Source organism: Lepisosteus platostomus, chromosome 24 (assembly GCF_059453375.1).
Source record: "Lepisosteus platostomus isolate fLepPlt1 chromosome 24, fLepPlt1.hap1, whole genome shotgun sequence".
NCBI classification, from domain to species: domain Eukaryota; kingdom Metazoa; phylum Chordata; class Actinopteri; order Semionotiformes; family Lepisosteidae; genus Lepisosteus; species Lepisosteus platostomus.
Genome location: NC_142634.1, coordinates 13,908,390 through 13,929,084, shown reverse-complemented (window position 1 = coordinate 13,929,084; position 20,695 = coordinate 13,908,390). Strand labels below are relative to the sequence as shown.

The 20,695-nt window shown below is 41.0% G+C and overlaps 1 protein-coding gene across 5 annotated transcripts in view; it reads right to left on the bottom strand.

Annotated features, from left to right (window-relative positions):
* Positions 1-20,695, bottom strand: part of cux2b (cut-like homeobox 2b) — a 154,638-nt gene that overhangs the window by 11,791 nt on the left and 122,152 nt on the right. For 3 of the 5 annotated variants that reach the window (XM_088618155.1, XM_088618157.1, XM_088618159.1), the window contains exons 5-16: positions 15,223-15,363; positions 13,872-14,001; positions 11,816-11,892; positions 10,554-10,665; positions 7,145-7,193; positions 5,593-5,697; positions 4,542-4,730; positions 3,935-3,993; positions 3,734-3,782; positions 2,925-3,024; positions 1,783-2,439; positions 614-715 (exon numbers count right to left, since the gene is read on the bottom strand). In XM_088618155.1, coding sequence (XP_088474281.1) covers positions 614-715; positions 1,783-2,439; positions 2,925-3,024; positions 3,734-3,782; positions 3,935-3,993; positions 4,542-4,730; positions 5,593-5,697; positions 7,145-7,193; positions 10,554-10,665; positions 11,816-11,892; positions 13,872-14,001; positions 15,223-15,363 — 1,770 coding nt within the window. Of the gene's footprint in view, positions 1-613; positions 716-1,782; positions 2,440-2,924; positions 3,025-3,733; positions 3,783-3,934; positions 3,994-4,541; positions 4,731-5,592; positions 5,698-7,144; positions 7,194-10,553; positions 10,666-10,699; positions 10,767-11,815; positions 11,893-13,871; positions 14,002-15,222; positions 15,364-20,695 lie in introns of all 5 variants that reach the window. The other 2 variants (XM_088618156.1, XM_088618158.1) reach the window with 1 other exon arrangement.

The window sequence follows — 20,695 nt, the reverse complement described above, 5'->3', positions numbered from 1 at the left end:
GCCCTGTGTGTGTTTGGTGGACGCTACGTATATTTGGGGTGAAATGTTTTCTTTTTATTCCCCCAAAAAGCCCCTGGATCTGACTCTTTGGAGTCTGGGGGGGATAAATCAATGGTTCTGCTTCTTGTAAAGATGAATGAAAAAAGGGAGGGGGTGGGAGCTCACCCCAGAACGTCCCTGAGCCTGCTTTGACTTCGGTTGCACTGATGCCTCTGTGCTTTGCAAGATTAATTGAGTTTGAAATATCTGCTAGAATCAACCTCGTTTATTGCACTCCAAATTTTGAAGAACACAGTCAAATTTTCCCCTGAGTCATCATCTACCGATGCTATAATGTTTTAGCTTATTAAGCCTGTCATCATTATTACTCATGCCTCCCCGCCGCAGGAACCTGTCTAATTGATCTTTTTCTACTTTCTATCTTCTTTATGACTGCATGATTCAGTGGCTAAAATAACACGTACCTCAGAAATGAGCTTTTTTATACACTTACTGTAAAAGCATAAAGGTTGACTAAGCAATATTTTTTTAAAAATCTAATAAGACCAAGGTCTCAGAATTTACAGTTGAAGAGAGGGTTCACAGTCCTGGACAGTAACTGTGGGATACTCACTCCCTCTCTGGGACTGGATTTCTTTCTTGGCTTGCTCCAGGATATTCTTAATGGCATCGTCTGACCCAGTTTCTGGAGTTCGGATCCTGGGAGTTATGCTTCCTGACGGGGAGGAAAAAGGAAGAGGTGAGGGGGGCTGGCTGATCAGAGGTGAAGGGAGACCGAGAGTGAGGATGACGGATTTTTATTTTGATGAGGAAATCTGGGGGAGTTGGGGGTGTATGTGAAGTTACCCCAAAGCTTAATACTTCTCAGCTTCCGGCAATCAGAGAGCAAGAGGGGACGAAAATGATCTGTAGTATGTGAGAGAATAAATAAATTGCTGCTCTCACCATGGCCTGCCTACCTGTCTCTGGATAAGATCAAGCTGCTCCACATGTCCAAAGCAAGCATACAGTATACAGTAGGTTTACAATAACCCCATCCTGGGCTCTAGATTTGCTTTGACTCCTTAAATATATTATAGGATAGCATTAATAACAATAAGATTCCCATATAAAGGTGTTTGAGCTCTTTCAGTTTCATTATGATGATGAGCTGGATTTTTTTTTGTTATAAAGGTCAATATTCATATATAAGGTGGGTATTTCATGCCTGGAAGCACAGTTTGAGATGTTTTCACTGGTAGACGCTTTTCAAGTCCAATGTGTGTAAGACAATACAGCTCAGCTTCAGCTCGTAAACCTTGAAATGGATCAAACCATTGGGCTGTTAGTCAAGTGTAATGTGTAACTTCTGTAAGGCTCTGTAGTGCTTTAATGACTTCATGTCTTCATTTAATTCTAATGGATTTTTAAAGATTTTTTGGAAGATACATATGTGTACTAAAATTAATTTCATAAAGCAATTATTAGTATTTTTGGCAAGGTCTTCCCTCAGTGGAAACATCACAGCAAACCTGACTGCTCTCTTTTACAACTGGACCTGCAAAAGTCAGGTAAATATCCCTGAAATCTTTGACGCAATGATTCATTTATTTAAGAAACATCAAAGACAGACTGAGTTACACACTTCGTTAAGAGAGACAACAAAAAAACATCGTATTTGATCAAATATGTAACACAAACAGATTTCAGGAGGAGCCAGTTCTGTCGGGTTGGTGGTAAAACCAGGGTATAACATTTTCAGGAATCGTGGTGAAGAACGGTTCTGGACGGAAGGGTGCTCACCTCTCTGCCGGACCTGGATGGTCCTGAGCGCCAGGATGTTCTGCTCGTCGGAGAGGAACTGCTTCATCTTGATGAAGGGCTCCTTCCCCTTGACCGTCAGCTTCCTCCAGGGCTTGGGCCGGGCCAGGATCTCGCTGACGGAGCCCTGGGACAGGCCCAGCACGTAGTGGCCGAAGACACGCTGGCCGATGTTGTGCTTCAGCAGCTGCTCCTTCACCTGGAAGGCGATCTCCGCCGTGTCCAGCTGCTCGTCGTCCCCCACGCCGGAGCTCCCGCTCTCCGACTGGTCGCTGGGGGGGCCCGTCTCCCCGCCCGTGGCCGCGGCCGCCGGGCCCTGACCAGCGGTGGATATCAGGGCAGCCTTGGCCGCATAGAGGGCAGTGGGGAAGGCCATCTGGCCGCCATTTTCCTTCTTGTAGAGCGGCGAGAGCAGCTGCTTCTGCAGGAGGGGGTCCCCAGGCAGCTTGTCTCCGGGGAAAGGGGAGCCGGAGAAGGGCCGGGGGAGGTCATGGGCCAGAGCCGGGCCGGCGCCGGGCTGCCCAGGGCTCGGCGAGGCTCGGCCGTCCGCCAGGGGCTGCAAGGCCCTCTGAGGAGAAGAGTAAGACACACCTGGTCTCTCGGGCTCCTTCGCAGCCTCCTCCTCAGACTGGTCCTCCTCTTCAGGAAAGAGAAGCTGGTATTACATTCCCTTCCCTCGTAACGGCATTGTCAAGTACAGACCGACTCGTACCTTGGGTGTAGTCTGTCGCCTCTAAAACCCTGACTAGACAACAGGTTAAAGGGCATTCAACTGCCAGGCTCTCAAAATGAGCACACGAGCATGTATCATTTCAAAGCTTTACACACATTTTTCAACCTCATGGTTCAATCCGGTGATGCTGATAAACCATAAACATGCCATTTGTCATCTCGGCTCCTCGCTCGCTCCTCGATAAAAAAAAAAAGGCAGACAGGATGGACAGTTGGGTTCTCCAAGACCCTAAAACTCCACATCTGCCAAACATCTGTCAGATGACACAATGATATGTATGGGCATGATGAAAACACAGTTTGTAATACTTTCCCAATATTCTTTTTCATCTTACAAAGTGGCAGAAGAAGGAGCAGAAGGATGCAGCATGAACAGGCGCATATTACATTACCATTGCTATGCAACAGACTGGATTTATCCACCAGGTATTTCTGAGAAGGAAGAAAGGCCTCTTTGTCCAGCAACAGAGATTCTGCAGTCTTTGAAGTGTCCTAAGAGAGTCAGAAGCAGAGAGAGTTCAGCATTACCAGCTGTAAAGATGAATTAATGTAGCCTTTACTACACCCAATTGTAAGGATGGGCATCCACAAGCCTTTCACTTACAAGTAGGTTCTGAGCTAGGGGTGTAAGATCTTTGTTCATAGCTTTCAACCTAAAATATCTTCTGTTGCATAAGTTTAATATGGAAAATGAAACTAAATGGCCTTAAACTGAGAAACTTGTCACTTCATTTTTATACACAGGGAAGAAAGCTCACTATACCATAATACAATACCAGGAATATATGTTCAATTTAATTTCTGTTTTCATAATGACAGGAAAACTATGAAAAAGTAAAGGGCAATGCAATTTAGTTTCATTCAATGTTGTGCCAAGATCTGTTCAGTGCCTTTAGACCAGACGATCTCATAACAGATTGTCTGTTTGAAAAAAAGTTGGCTAAGTGCACTGAGCTTAAGGGAGATGATGCCGAAAAATACAATTCCAGAATAGGCATTTCAATGTTGTTATATACTCAAGTTGCAAAACACCTGGGAATATCCTTCCTATCAGTAAGGGGAAATACCACTCTACCAGATTAAGAGCTACACTATACAGTATACAGTATATCAGAAAGCACAGATGACTTTATTAACACTGTACATCACAGGTACTCAGGAGCTTCAATGAAGATGCTAAAATTCACAATGAAATACTCACTTGTGATGAACTGCCATTCGCAGAAGCTAATTTCATTGCTTTCAGTATGCTGTTATTAAAAAAACAAAGGCAATCAAAGTTACACTGTGCATATAGTATGGAATATATCAAAATGAAATCACATTATATTTCTCAATTGATATTATTTGGCTAGCATTTCTTGCAGATTTCATTTCTGATGTGTATTATTGAATTGCTTACCTGAGCTCGGTTTTTATTTCTTCATAATCCACCTGTGACCGGAGTTTGGCTTCCAATCTCTATAAAAAACAAAGAATACATGGGATTTAATGGAAAAAAGGTTAAAAAAAGCAGCAGAGTTAGGTAAGTTATTAGAGATCAGGGAATTTATTCATGAATTCATTACACATACTTAAGAGAGAGAAGTTCTTGAGAAAACTTCATTTCTCTCTCTCTGATAGGGTTGGGATATTGTTGAACAGAGTTTATGATCCACAAGGATTCTGGTCACAAAATCTCTGAATTAATCAAGTCCACGTGCCATTTCTGAACAGGAATACACTGTGATAATACATTTTCAGAGCACTAATACTACTATGCATTTGTGCAAGTTCTTAACAACAGCAATGTTAGTTTTTTTTCCTCAAATTCTAATATAATTCACCTAAATGGAACGGTCTTTGCTTCTGACTGTTTTCAAACGGTCAACTTTAAATGAATAAATACCTATATGAGCTTTATTTTGAAGTGTCAATGTTCTGATGCTGTTCATGTACAGATACAATATGTGACGGTATTTGCTGCCCATGGCGCTGGGAGCCGCCTCAGTCCAGATGCTCATTCTTACTTCTATGGCCTCCGTCTTGTAGGCAAGCTGGCGTTCCATTTCTGCGATCTGATTGGCCGAGCTCTCCTGGAGTTCCTGCAGCGTGAACTGGAGTCGCTGGACCTCCTCCAAGAGCTGGATGATCTCTCGGTCCTTGGCAGCCAGTGCCACCTCCAGCTGGGACCCTGAGCACCCTGTCTCTTCCTTATCCTGAGAGGAATCCGGGGAGCCCAAAGTCAGAAGAACCCATGGATGTTAACACTTTTCATCTCCGCTGTTGGCAATTCACATAAACTGTAGTAAACGCGCTTTTGTTTTATATACATGTATAATAGAGGGGAGGCATGGCGGCACAGTGTTTAGCATTGCTGTCTGACAGCGCTGGGGCCCTGGGTTCAATTCTGGACCTGGGGTGCTGTCTGTGTGGAGTTTGCATGTTCTCCCTGTTTGTGTGTGGGTTTCCTCTGGGTGCTCCAGTTTCCTCCCACAGTCCATACTGGGAGGATAATTGGCTCCTGCGAAAACTGGCTCTGGTGTGCGTGTGACCATGTTTGAACCTGTATCTATGTGTCTGCCCTGCGATGGACTGGGGTGCTGTCCAGGGCGTACCCCGCTTTGTGCCCACTGCTTGCCGAGATAGACTCCGGTTCCCCCGCGGCCCTGAATTCGAAGAAGTGGTGAGAAAATGGATGGATGGGTAATATAATGTACAGATTTCTGTTGCCTGCAAAATGAAGCCCTTTCATTGGTGGAAAAGGCGTACACCAGATACCATCTTCTGAAAAGGGTCATTTTTTGAGAATCCTCCCATCTCTTTGAATATTGATCACTAGACATAACCCCGTAGATAGTCTCTGTCTCAAGCAAGAAGCTGCAGAGACAGCAAACCAGTATCAGACAGCCCTGAGGTCCTGTATATTTTTATTTCAACTGAGCTTGTTACTCCTCTGCCCAATAGGCCATTTTGTACCCAGGACCTAAACCTGTTTAGGTGGCCTGTGAATTGTGCAGGAGATCGTCAAACCCTGCAGTGGAGATACCCTGAGTGTGAGGGGAAGCGAGTGCTCCTTACCGCACTGGAGCCCTCTGGTCCATGGCAGCCCAAGTGGATGGCACTGTTGGCTGTGGCCAGCTGTTCTCTCAGTCTCTCCACCTCCCTCTGGGCCACCTCTGCCCTCTGAAACAGGAAGGCCCCATGTCACTCCGGGGCAACAAACGCACATGCTTGTATCTTCACATGCGCGGAGTCCTCTCAGCGACGCCTGTTCTATTAGTACACCATACGCATCCACCCACAGACATGAACCGCCACACGGGGTGTCATGAAACGGACGTTTCAAGGTTTCAAAATGGGTTAAAAACATGGCACTTAAGCTGCGTTTTCTCAACAGTCAGGAATGTTAGAAATGAGAAGAGGCCATTTGGCCCATCTCATTGAGGCTTTTTTCTAAAGGAATGGCTTCAACAACATGGCTGGGCAGGCATGTTCCAAATTCCTAGGTATGAGTGTTGGTCTTAATCTTCACATTTGTAGTAAGGTACTTCAGTTCTGTATCTCAAGCAACAAGGAGCTTCATTGCATGTACAGGGAAGCCTTTTGCAATAAAGGTGTAGAACCTACTATCAAAATTAGGCGAGATATGGACTACAACCAATGCCTGAATAAACCTTATCCAAGTTGTAGCAGTCAAAGACTGTGAAATACAGCACCATAATATGTGTATAATTGCATATAATAACTATAATTATAATAAGTGTAAGTCTTAATAACATTTAGTGCACAGAGAGTTGAAAAGCTAGAACTGCTCCTCAAAATTGAAAATTTACTGCACTTTCACTAACTCGGATTTTTTCTGACTACTTTGTACCCTTTTCACATTTGCAACACAGTAAATCTACAGCTTCAAATCATAATATGTCATTTACTTTTGATTATATGATACTGTATATAATTTACTTTTGTTCAAAAATCTAAAATATATCCTAAGATGCCATTCGTTTGCATTGATCAACTTTACATTTTAAAAAATGTGAGTGTTACAGTGTATATAAATGAAACTCAAAGCCACCAGCTCTCAATCAGAGAAGGAAAGATCACAGATTTTGAATTTTGAAATTTTCATTCATTTGAAATGTGCCTGAACAAATACTTCAAATAAATCACGTCGATTTATAAAACTAATTACATATTAATTTTCATTGAATATTTAGCAACAAAGTTAATTGCCACTGTGTGAAATATTTAAGCATTACCCCACAAAAGCTAAGCAAAATATACATACAGTCCATATATATCTTCTGCTGAAACTGCTATTTACTCTATTGCTGTTACTCAGGAAACTCTTTACCTGCCTTGTCACACTCAAAGCTGTTAATTAATGATTCATTTTGAGAACATTTATCTGAGGGCTGCTAACAAAAAATACAGAAAGGAAGCAATCAGTGCTTTAAGGTAACTACCTTGTTGCTGCTAAGCATCGCCATTAATCTGGTTTACAGAGACACTTCTTTTAAACCTGAGTACAGCCTCAGACAGAAAAACACATCTAATTAAAACAGTGTCTTGATTACAGGAATCGTTATGTAAATCACAAGCAATCAGCCTTGGTCTCTGGCTTTCTCACCTGGTTTGCTTTCTCCAGATTTGTCATGATCAGTCCCACTTCCGCAGCCCTGAAACACACCAGGCACACAGGTTGGGTTATTTCTGTCCCTCATATAGTCCAAAAGTTTCTTTCAGATTTTCAGTAACTCTCCTTAAGTCATACACACATTTACAGATACACACGTAAGTAGAGATTTTAAGCAAAAAAGCTCAATCTTGATACAATTTAATAAAATGTACTGTAGAAATATGTCTTGACATGCAGTTTAATATATTTTTTTAATATTTAATATTTTTGAATATCACAGAGGATTAAAGCAGATAAAACTGAAACAAAAATTGTTTGGACACAGTGTAGAAAACTCTACCTTAAAAACAAGAGCTTTTAATTAGTATTCAATTATGTCAAGATTTCTATATGACCTGCTTATTTAGAATAGTCTGCACTGTCCACTCCCAGAATGCCATAGGTTTTGGACAATGTATCTTTCACTCCATGGCCTTAGTTTGTTTTTTGATTTTAAAGCGTTTTCCTTCGGAAACATGCAGTCCTCAAAATCACAAACCCGGCCTTTTCAGACAACATTGGCCTTAAGGCAATGTACTGTAGGTATACCATTTACAGTTTAGCTACCATCTTTGCTTTTTAGGAATTGGAAATGTGAATACCATACCTCTTCCACCATGTTGTGCAGAGGTGCTTAGCCAATTCTACTACATTTATTTCCCCTGACCTGAGACACTTTATAAACTGCTGCAATCAATGCATACTGGTAACGGTAACTCTCTAATGAGAATTAAAAACAGCTTGATGACCTTGATTGAGAAGAACGTTTTTAATTAAAGGTCAAACAAACGCCTATTAATTTGTCTTCAGCCTCGACCCGCTAATCTATGTCCATTTTAACCTTCTGGAGCTTTCATTTATGTAATTTGCTTATTCCTTAACACGTACACTGTAGCACACCACTGCATTGAGTAGGGAAAATGTGTCCTAATGTTCTAAGAGCTGTTTTGTGGGAATAACTGATCTTGAACAGCTGTTCCAATTATCAGCTCTGATGACACTGCCATCTGTGTCAAGTGCTGCACGGTTCACTCTGCTCCAGATGTTGCAGGAAAGACAATACAAGGTTCCAGGTACTTAATTCCTCAAGTGTGAGAAAGTTAAAAACGGCATTCATCAGGTCTTTTCTTTTGATACGGATTAGAATAACCTGCCGAACCGATAAGATCAGGTGTTGTCAGCCTTTAGGATCAATTAAATCTAGTTATCGAATCATCCATCCATTTTCTAACCGCTTCTTCCAATTCAGGGTCAGGGGGAGCCAAAACCTATCCTGGCAAGCAAGGGGTACAAGGCAGGGTCCTCACTGGACAGACACACACGCTTACATCAGGGCCAATTTACCCAGAAGCACGTCCAAGAGGCAGGAACTACCAGTATGATTTGGACTGTGGGAGGAAGCCAGAACACCCAGAGGAAAGCCACCCGAACATGGGGAGACCATGCAAACTCCACACAGACAGCAGCTCAGGTCCGGAATTGAACCCAGAGCCCCAGCGCTGCCAGGCAGCAATGCTAACAACTGTGCTCCATGCTGCCCATTAATGGATCTGTTTAAGATAATTCCCTAAGTACTGTATGTTTTATTAACAACTGTTTAATTTCTCCAGTTTGAATAAGACAAGGCTAAACTTAGTTTACTGACCTACAGTGTGTGTCACTTCTGTTGCCAAATATATACCCTAATTTCACCAGTTCCATTAATACAATCACCATTAAATTAATAATAATCACATCACAATTACAATTAAAATAAATCTGAGACATTACACCTGTAATAAAAATGATTCATGTGGATAAACACAAGGTGTCTAGTTAATCTGTATGATACATTTCGTTTAATGGATATATAATATTTGCAGCAGCTGCATTAAAAAATATCTTGTCCCTATAGATCTCAGTAAGCAGAGTTATATTATCAATATGTAAAATCAAATTAAAAAATGGTGCCTTGAAGGGGTAATTCATTAGATTGCTTGAATTTTTAGCATTTGATAACACTGATTATCTTCCATTCTTTACAAACACATTAAGGATGCATAATCATTAAATACAAATCTGGACATACCCTCTGCTATTGTGGATGAGTACTTTCAGTAACAGATTTAGTAGCAGAGGGTTAAACAGTTTGAGTATGTGAAGCACACTCAACAGAAATGGACACCATAATCAACCAGGAAAATCTGCCCACATAGTATAGGATTCAATTTTGTTCGGATCTCTCCCACTCTATCGGACAGAGATTACAGCAGCGCTCGGCTGGAGAGCTAACCAACGCTGGACAGCTGTGGGACAGGCAAGGTGCCAAGGGTGACAAAGAACGTATTAATACACCAGGATAGATGGCACCAGGCCAATGGAAAAAATAACAAGTGTCACATTCAGATTTAATGAACTCATGCAGTATGGAAAATGTATTGTATTGATTAACTGCTCTGATACTCAAGTCAAAGCAGACAAATGGCTCTTATTATCAAGACCTGAAAATCAAGACAGAGAAAATGGAAAGGCGCTGCTCTTCTTTGAATTGAACTTCTGGAGCTGGGAAATAATGCCCTTTCCGTGTCTCCAGATGAAATCTGTGGGATGTTACTCACGCTGGGTGATGACAAGAGGGCCCAGCAAGCCACATTAATCACTCACAGCCCATTGCTGACAACTCTGTTTCAGCCACAGGTGCTCTGAACGGCATGTCTTTATTGGAGATGGGAGTTTACAGGTAAGTTTAAATCGCAAACCAAACATTTGACTAATCCAAAGGACAAAACTAAAGGAAGATCCTCATTAACAGAAAGATCCAGACAGAAGGGAATTACAGCGACTCCAGCTAAAACACCAGAAATAATATTACCTAGGCTACAGCAAATGATCAGTCTTTGACTCAATAAAATCCAAAGATAATGTAGCACTGTTTAAATGTTTGGCAAGCTACAGTATTATGACTTAGCTATTTCTGGGCTAATTAGATTCATTATAGTTTTAAGATAACTGATATCTGATGGATTAAAGCTATCCCTCCAGGTGGATTAGTTTGTAAGTAAATACATAAAGATTTAAATTGCAGAAGGTGACCAAATCATCTTCAGAAGGAAATTAACAAGCACCATAGCCAAGAGGAAAAAAAAAGTCCCTTATACCCAGGGAAGGTTTTCCAACTTCCCTCAAAAGCAGAGGCAGACAGACTACAAGTAAATGCAGCCGAATGCCTTTGAGCACGCAGTGCAAAAACATAGGAGGAGAAAACAGTACTTAATTTGACCAATAGTTATTCTCTGTAGCAATACACTCTGTAGTAGACAATCTGAAACCCCTGAGACATGCAGTACAGTGAGAGTGTCTCTTCAAACGTCTAATAACGTACCTGGGAGGGAGATGTGGAGATGGGGGGGATGAAGATGGAGGAAATGGGGGAGATGGGGAAGATGGAGGAGGTGAGGAAGATGGAGGAGATGTGCAGGTGTCAGTGCCAGGGGCTGTGTAGAGAGGAACTGAATTAGAAGCTCTTACTTGGAAGCCGCCTCCTCGTCATATTTACACCGCAGGTCCAAGAGCTCGGTCTGGGTTGTTGCAAGAGCTGCAGCAGAACAACAAGGGTTGTGTATTTTCAAAGTTGACTTCAATAAATCAATCTTATTCTTACACAGACCCTTTCAAACCTGAGCTTTCTCAAAATACACTACCTAAATTATACATGTAAAAATACAGCAAACAGAAAATATTGTAAAACCATGTGTGCATGTGAAAATAAAACAAACAGATGACGAATTAAATGCCTCTGAAAACAATTCAGTTTTAATCTAAGACTTAAAAACATCAGCAGGATCTGTATTTTTAATATGGTCAGGAAGAGCATCCCAATGTTGAGCGGCTGCCGCCGAACAGGCTCAGTCCCTCGTGTACAACATGAAGTCCTTGGATTGCTCAGGAGCCTAAAACCAGCCAGACGATGTGAGTGAATAGGGACGTGTGGGGAAAGTAACTCCTGAAGGTACACAGGAGACGGACCAGGCCACACCACACACTGCAGGTCAACAAGAGAATTTTAACGTCTGTCCTTTAAGAGACCTGTATCCAGTGCAGGTTTGTCAGCACAGGAGAAAACCACACGCCTGTTTTCTTGTCTATGATCTGCGTGCTACATTGGCTAGTTTACTCATTAACGCTAATGGAATGGCAAATGGTTACCAACTTTTGGAATATATTCTTGTTTCTCATAGAAATAAGATACAAATACTGTTGAAAGAGAACTGATGATTTTCGGGAATCGACTAAATTGATTTTGAAGAACCCATGTACAATCATGGATATTTTGATGTTCTTTTAGAAAAATAATAAAAATAAGACATCATTCGATGGATATTTCTTATGTTTTGACCAGTGTCTTTAAGATATGTAACACAAACAATAGGGGAGTGAATAAAAACTTCTACATCATGGGAAATCAATCTACATCTTGACGTGTACACTGCATGTGTCAAAACAATGGAGCTCTTCTTCCAGAAATGAAATGAAATCCAACAAAATAACCTGCTCAAGGGTTGTTGTAACCCTGCCACTGAACTCACCATTTCAATCTCAGAGCACTTTTCAGGGCTGAAAAAGATTTTTGGGGAGCAGCCTCACCTGAGTGAAGGACCTTGATTTTTTCTTCTGCTTCCCCCAGTCTGGTTGCCAAGGTGATCTCTGTTTCCTGTGTCCCTCTGTAAGAGACACACAGACACAATGAAATGGCATTTTCTGTGCAAGTATCTACAGAAACACCTGATGTATTAGGCTTAGAAGACCATGACAAACAATCTTATTATTGTTTATAGTGTATTATTGACATTTATATCAATATGTATATTATATATATATGATGGAGAAGGTAGCTGAGTCATTATACATAGACTGCCAAGGAACAGGTAAAGATTTAATACATGCTGAACAGAACAGAAAAGAAAAGAGACAACATTTCAGCTGTCATTTCACCTTTTCTGGTTGTCATATACAGTACATGATTTACATCATTATGCTGTATATAATATCCATCATCATACAGTACATGTAATTTCCATTAAAAATAAAAGGCGTTTCACACAACAAAATGTGAGCAAATGTGAGTTTAACATCCGTTGGTCCAGATAAAAGGAGATACTTGTTTACACCCTGAGTTGAGGGGCTGTGAGATAAACTCCTTAGCCGTTTTGTTCCATCCAGTTCCCCGGAAACATCTGCAAAAACCCTGAGGTTCATCAAGCTATTAGCAAGCTAATGAGCAGGAGGGGCTGCAAGCACCTCGTTTTAAACCTTCCCTAACATTCTCATGCTGCAAAATGAAACATTTTTTAAACCAGCTAGAAAAGTAAAACATATTCTAAAGATCTAGACACATACAGGGAAGGCAAACAAATGCTTCCTTCTTAAAGGCCAAAGGGTGACAGGGACCCCCATGGTGATAAACACACCAGCAAGCATAGCTTCACACGGTGCTGCGAGTATTCCTGAAATATCACGTCCAGGGTAACCGTGACTATGTAATATTAGATTTTCCATTCCCTGGGTCTCAAACAATGGGGTGCCATATAACCCTTTAACAGTCTTCGCTGGATGCAAGGTAAGTGTTTCTCCTCCTTCTGTGTTCACTAAAAAAGCCTTTTAGATTGTGGATAATATAAAATTGTGGTAACATGGAAGTAGTGCAAACCAGAATGGAACCAGAATTGATCTGAGAAGCACAGGGTGATTTATTCCTCTGTTGATGGTTGAAGAAAGTTGATTTAATCTAGAAAGTTGATTTCCAGAAGTCCATAACAGACATACTGTGCTTGTATTTCCACGAGGAACCGTTTTGTTCTACTCAAGAGTTTTAAATTAGTTTTTCAATACAAAATACTTTGAATCAAACAGAGAAACAAATGATGTTGCCACTCACAAAACCATTCAGAACGTTTTTTTGATAATTTAACGGTTGACTTTAGAAACAAGAGTGGGTTTGGGAGCTGTCATCTCATATAAAATGTCCATGACAGTCAGGAAATCCAGTTCCCCAGCTTATGTGATACTTGAGCACAGTGTGTTTTACAGGATGACTTTTGAAAGATTTTTTGCTCAAGGGCAATATTTGTTCTACTTTTTCGATCTCTGAACAACACCCAACTAAAGTTTCAAAACTACAGTATGTTTTAAAACAAAATGTCCTATTTTCCAATTCTCTTTTCCACATCGGTGTTGTCCCTTGTTAGGCTTATGCAAGTAACAATGGCAAACAAGTTTTGCTCTGGAGCAAAATGGCTTTAAAAACAACTTTTTCACCTTCCAAGGAAAGGAACCCTTTTAGTTATTTATGGTCTCCCAGATTCATTCTAATCGCACAAACACCAGCCACAGCACAGTGAAACCTGTGTCATTGTTGTTGACATGTCCCGGCAGGACACAGGAACACCCAGCAAATTTGTGCAGCACACTGTGCATTTAAAAGAAGGAACAGGAGGCACTTCTTTACTCAGAGGGTTGTGGGAGAATGGAACAAGCTTCCCAGCCATATGGTTGAAGCTGATACCCCAGTTTCTTTCAGAAAATGGCTGGAGGAGTATCTGCTAACTACTAAATGCCCCAGATAGGCTGAATGGGCTCCCATCGTTTGCAACCTTTCTTATTTTCTTGCATTCGGTGCCTTAGTCTGCTCTTACTCACGTACTTTTCTGTCTCGGTTTCATCACTCCGCAGAGGGGACCCCGCCGCCTTGAGGGCCTTCCTGCTTGGGGGGGTGGCGGAGGGCTCCCAGGCCACCGGAACCCCAGACGCTGTGGCCGCCAGTCCTGCCGTGTCTTCAGAAGACAGGGGGCGATACGGAGCACAGAGAGGCGGCGGTGAGAGATCACCAAGAGGGCAAAAGCTAATTCTGTCAGGACACAGATCAATCGCCCCTGAGTCGTTCCCAGCTTGTCAGGAATCGATCAGAGCATGGCACGCCGTTGAGTAAATACTGGGGACAAAGTCTGTGCTCTATCAATATTCCCAGCAGGCCAGGTGAGAGATTCACAGGCGAGAGCTGGCAGCCGACAGAATTAACATTAAGTCCTTAAGATTTATTTTAAATTTGAACGTATCCCTTCTCTAAAGCCCCCTCCTTCATAGGCCAAGTCCAAATATTTTTACCCAATCTGCTTTCTTTAGTTTCCCACAGACCGTATAGTACTTTTTTGGGGCTCATGGATAAATCTTAAAAGGGGGATAGTGCATAATAGATTACACTAAAATTTGAGGAACTGTTAGCAAAATTGCAGATTATCTCACCTGCATGCTTAATTTATGTCTGACATCTAATAATGTAAGTATTTACAGACAGTAACACTTTCTGACAACAGTTGCCCAAGTATTTTCCAAGGTGTAAAATAGTTATTTACCATCCCGTATCTTTAACATTCATGTACTGTAAAGTAATATGCACTCTAATCTGTTAAGAGAATGAACCTTGCTTAATAGTTTAAGTAACTAATAACTAAGACCAAAATCAAATTTCACTTTATAAATTTTAATTGAAAGATTTTTCCAGTCAGAAAGTACTAATAATTCTTACTGTATGTTCGTAATATCATTTAGCACTTCAAGATACCCACAACTTTTAATAATCTTTCTTGCAATCCAAAGATGAATCAGCAAATTCAAATCTGTGACACAGAAATCTTTTAAAAATAATAAGTACCCTGAAAAGAGAGCTTTTTTAAACCTAACTTTAGGTTTCATCTCCCTCAGATCTGAAACACAGTTGTATGATAAGGATAGTTGTATTAATAAGGATCTAAAATGGCACCTACAGATTTCAGGACAAAAAGGGTTTGACATCATAAAATAAGGATTCACATGTACAGTACCACTGCACTATGTGTTCAAGAGAAACAAGAAAAAGCTGGTTTCTTTACAGAAAAGGGAGACATTTTTCAGTTTTAAACCAGAATGGGTACTTTCCCAGGCGACGCGCCTCTCTCCAAGCAGGAAGCCCACAGTTAGGCCCCTGGTCCATGGATACACTAGGGAGGGGTCCTGACCTTTGCTGGAGAGGTGCTCAAGGTGTCTTCTCCAGTGCCTGCTGATCTCCTTGACGACGGGGCGGCTATCCGGGTCACTGCTCTGGAGCTGCTGGAGTCTCTCCTCCAGGGTGTGTGTGGCTTCCAGCACTGGGGCAGGATCTAATGAACATACACAGAGACACAGGAGGCAGAAACACAAACACACACAGAGGTTAGAGAGGTCAGGCTAAGTAAAATATCAAGGTTATGTTCACAAACCCCTTGGAATGTGTGCTAATTTAGCACTGTTAAAAAAGGAGTGGCTTTCATTAGAACCTTGTGTATGCATATGCAAGTTTTTGGGCTATCGCTAAAAATGTATGTATTTTTCTATTCTGTACGTTAAAATATTGTGATTTCAGCACTTTTGATTTGACTGTATTTCACACCGTTGCCTGGGGGGGGGGAGCATGATGGGACATCTGCCCGTTTCGTGAGTTCATACTGTACCTTACCCAGGTGTCACCCCCCATCTGCTCAGAAACCTAGCACCTTTGTAGTTTATAACCCATTTTCCAGAATTCATAGCGCACTCTTTCTAAAGAGAGGTGTATTATATCTCTGACTTTGTGTCACTGACAATTTATTGTAATTGTAGTCTCCCAGAGGAGTCTGAAGGGAGATATCTTTGGGGATGAGCAGCTTTCTGCCCTTTTGAAATTGTAGACTTCTGCCTCAGATAAACAACAATGGTGGGTACTCCACCAATTTCTTATCGTGTAATGTTCATCGCCAGCTACACATTTCAGTACCTTGCATTCATCTTAACTTTAGATCTGTAGGTCACATGAAGCCATAGTCTTAAACCCACCATGTTTAAGTAATATACAGACACAATCCTGCTTTAAAGCAGCACTGCAACTTTTTCTTATTTCTAGTTGCAGCTTGTTGAAATGACCAAAAACACAAACACAGCAGAAGTGTCCTGCTGTGTCCCCAATTCTGCTATGAACCTGGATTGTCTGGAATTACAGCTGGAAAACAACATTGTAATTTACAAGGGAGACTCCTCCGACATGCTAGAAAAAGAGAAAAGCTTACAGTGCAAAAGGGCCATATGTTGTTGGGTTTTTTTTTTACATAGAAGGCTGTGTTTCAAGAAGGAAAGATAAAGAAATGATCAAGATGCACTGCTCATTTTTTTCCTTCCTTACCCCGTGTCGAGTAGAATATAGTCAGGTCACTAATGGAATTTAAATGATTTTCCAGCCTTTTAGGACGAAAGCAAGGATTAGCGGATTCTCATCATCGCTCATCCTCCAACGCTAAACTTTGCCCCGAAATATATATATACACTTTACAAAAGAATGAAAAAAGTCTTCTTAAAAGAACAAAAACTAAGATTCTTTAACACAAAGAGGGGCTGTTTTGCAATGCATGTGCTTCAGCATGAAACCCAAGGGGCCAACTAGGAGGCTGTTTCTTTGCTAACAAGTCTCTTCTGTATCATTTGATCATTTAAATTATTATGCTGTGAAACCTCAGGAGGCAGCTCCCCACTGAACTTCACAGGGATGGGTTTTTTTTCCCCCTCTTTCTTTCCTTTTTCTCTTCTCAAGTTCCACGAGCTTTCAGAAAAGGAGAGCTCTTCGTTCTGTACCTGCCTGGTGTGAACCAAAGGAGGTGACTTCCTGCAGTAACTCTTGAGTGTCGTACTCTGGGGAGCCCCTGAGAACGAAGGGGGGAAGGACAAGCCCACTTTCACTTTGTTGTAAGTTCCTTTATTGAAATTAGAAAAGATCATTCGCCAGGCTCCCCCACATTGAAAAAAAAATCTGTCTCATATAAGTTTTCCCAGCACTTTCATCCGGTATCTTCATTGTGGATTCTGAAAACAAAACATCCTTTTTTTTTCTATGTAGATCTTATTCAGTCCTAAGGATCACAGAGCTCTCGGTGTTAAGGCTGCACAAAGCTGCGCTGAAGCACCCATTCACATATGAACAAGCACAGTTTTTCCAAAGAGACAGTCAAAAAACAAAATCAAAACTCCACAATCACAAGGGTGGAATTTCTATGGATACTGAAGACCGAAGTGTTTGGCAAAGAGGGGCACCAGTTCTAACCAAAGCCTGTTTCCTCAGATTCCTAATAAAAACAACATGTACACAACCCCACACCTCAAACTCTAAAACAATACCCTCTCTAAATTATGCAATTACACTCAGGTAAGGTACTGTAGTATTTTGCCTAGGGCAACTTTAAACCCAAATACAGAAGTATTTTTTAAAATTATAACAGGTTGAAGAGAAACACATTTTCAAGGGGAGTTCTGTAAATCTGGTCTCACCAGGTAGGGACATGATGCACACAGGAGAGCAGTTGAATCTGAACAAAGCCCAGTGAGTGGGAAAATACTTGACATATGCAAACCTGCAAAATATTTATTGAGCACAAACATGCTGCATAGTCACTGACAGGACCTCTTGTCTTCCTTTTTATTTTATAAAGTTCACTTCTGCAATAGCTGCAAGGTGATTGCATCATTCACACGGAAAGCTGCACGGGAGAATTGCATTTTCCACAAACAGGAACACAATTAACAATTAAAAGCTTGGCCTTCATCCTCCACCTCCCTCCCCCTGAGCTCACTCAGAGACAATGTTTAAAAAGCACCAAGGACCAGTTTTCCAAACGCTGGGACAAATTTCATTACGTTACAATTAATTGATTGGGTTCACCAGAAACCCTGACCTAGTTTTATCCTTTGTTTCAGATGTTCTCTACAGAATCCTTAGGTGGTTTTGTTTCCCCAAAAAAGAAATTCACATTTTTTTTCCAAGTACAAAAACTTAAATTTCCTTAAAGAGGGAGAGTTTGACATATGATATGCACCACTGCAGTTCCTTGCTGTTGGCTCTTTGTAAAAATACTCCACTGGAAGCAGATTTATAGTTGTAATACCAGATGATATAAAAAAAAAACACGGAGAAAAAGCAACTAATAAATCACTTCTCAACAAGAAGGCATAAACTCCCTTCTCAAAGTTAAACAAAAGACTGGGAAAGGTAAATGATAAGTTGTAACAGACTCAAAGCACAGGACATTATTCCCTCTATATTTTGCCTGTCTTTTCACTTTTGTTACTCACTACTAGAAAAAAAGCAGACTCTGAAAATGCATGATCTGTACGACTGCCTGTCACTGGATCTGGAGATCCTGGAACAGAGATTTCAGGAAAGAACCAAAAGTTTCAAAGCACACGTCTCCTTTATGAAAGCACTTGGGATATGCCGTTTGCTGTCTCTTTCATCAAAGCCAATTACAAAGACAAGGTAACATAAAAGAGGTTGTTTTATTTTGTTTTGTTTTGAAGGGAAACAACTAAGACTACCATTCATTAAATTGAGAAAGTGCAGAAAATGCTAATTCTAGCACCCTGGTCCTCTATAAGCTTTCAAAAAATCTTTCTGCAGTGCCAATTTCGTTTTGTTCTCCAAAAAAGAGTCCAGGAAATACATGGATTGAAAAAAAACACATCAAAGAAATAAAAAAAACACTTTTATTTCTTTAAACAAGCACTCTGTCTATTGCTACATCTTCTCTTCTTGTAATCACAAAAGGGCAACATCAGATATTAAAATGATAAAATGCTTGGATTTGAGCAAAAAGCTCAGACTCTGGTCTGTCACATCATTCTCATTGGTTCAAAGGCAATGTGTCACAAAGAGGGCAGCAGCCAAAAAACAAAAATCAAATTACATTTCTCCTTAGCTTTATCCTCATGTGCTCCAGGACTTTAAAGGTCTGCCACACAGTTGCCTAACACATGGAAGGCACTGTAGTAAATGGATAAATGTTCTCCTTAAGGGTTTTATTTAATATCTAAGGTGCTGAATAACGAAGTCATTTTTAATGCCACCAGCACCAGGGCTGATCTCTGGCTCCCTCTGTTGGAGTGCAGGTGACACTGCAATGGCAGTGTCCGCGGTCACAGAGAGTGGCGGTAAATTTGTGCAGAGGTAAGCAGGTGTGTGCGAGGTGGTCTGTCTTCCCCTGTCAGCGATACACTATCATTAGTTGGTCTCTGCTCAGCAGGGTACGCCATTATGTCTCCCTGGGCCTCTGTAATTATGCTTTGACATAATTAACCCAGCAAGCCCATTAGGCAAGTGTGAGCTAAAAAAATTCAGCTATAATTATTTGTTGTGTGCATGTTAATGAGCCCAGCTGTGCTACCATCGTACAACATGAACAAATTAATTTACAAGGCCAGTTTTTTGTTGGGATTTTTTTTCCCATTTTTTATGGTCTTCAAGGTCCAAAACTTCTGCTGTCTACACTTGTGGAAAACCTTTTCCGATCATTCTTACCAAAGCCCATACGCACAAAATCAGCATGACACCGCTCCTTAAACAGTCTACAGGTGCTTCAATAAGCAAATACTGTTTTGAAAAAAATGCTAGGAAATGCAATAGGTCCTCACATCATATTTTGAAAAAAAACTTGGTCACCAAATGTATTTTACTTTCAGTGGTTTTCTTCTTGAATATTCTTCATAACTTCTGTACATTGGAATAATAACAATACGTTTCAACCTTACAACCTTCATCAGAAGCAAACTGACAGTGTGGCCCTTCTTAAGGCAAAAGTCAAATCTTTTTAAGCAATGCTTCATTACTGTCCTACATTTATTTAAGCAATTTTTTCTACAATGTACAAATTTTGAAAAAGCAATTACCTTGTCTAGGTAACTCCCAAATGATCAACACAATCAGTTGTAAGACTCAAACTGCAGCCATGTTTTCAGCTTACAACCAACAGTTACTAATCATTATTGATCTACATCTATCCGGTTAAAATTGTAACTATTCAATTGAACATCATTCTTTTTTATAAAAAGAGTGGAGGATCTAGTTCTTCATTAATTGTCATTGGTGAATCTATATCGCTAAGTGCCTCTCTTGGCTGTGAAATCTCCACCTCCCCAGTTTCGCAATATAGTCAGATGAATATGATGAACCAACAGATCCTGTGGATTCCTGTGCCTTAGATCATACAGGCCCACAGCATTAAAAACAGCACATATTCTGGGTGTTACAGGAATGGGGCTGGTGTACCTGTAAATAAAAAACAGTGAGAGGTGACAAGAGAATAGAAGGACAAGCTGGTAGGCGGTATTGGCGACAGTTTCCCCTCTGTGACACATGACACATTTATTCCCATACTTCTGCATTATATACTGTATCTCATGTGTCTGCCCCTCACAGACAGTTAAAAGAAGCATAAGGAAGGCACATAGGGTCCCTGCATGGACTGTCAATCTATCAGGGATATGGAGATCACTGCTGCTATCCAGGCTGATAACATTTGCCATCACAACTTCGAGAATCTATTTCAAAGATCACATGGTGGCTCATCAGTAAGAAGAATAAAGCTTCATCACTTCATCCAAGCTGTAAGACCAGCGCAGCGTGTTCTCTCTCCAAATGTGCAAATCTGCCCTTTCCTC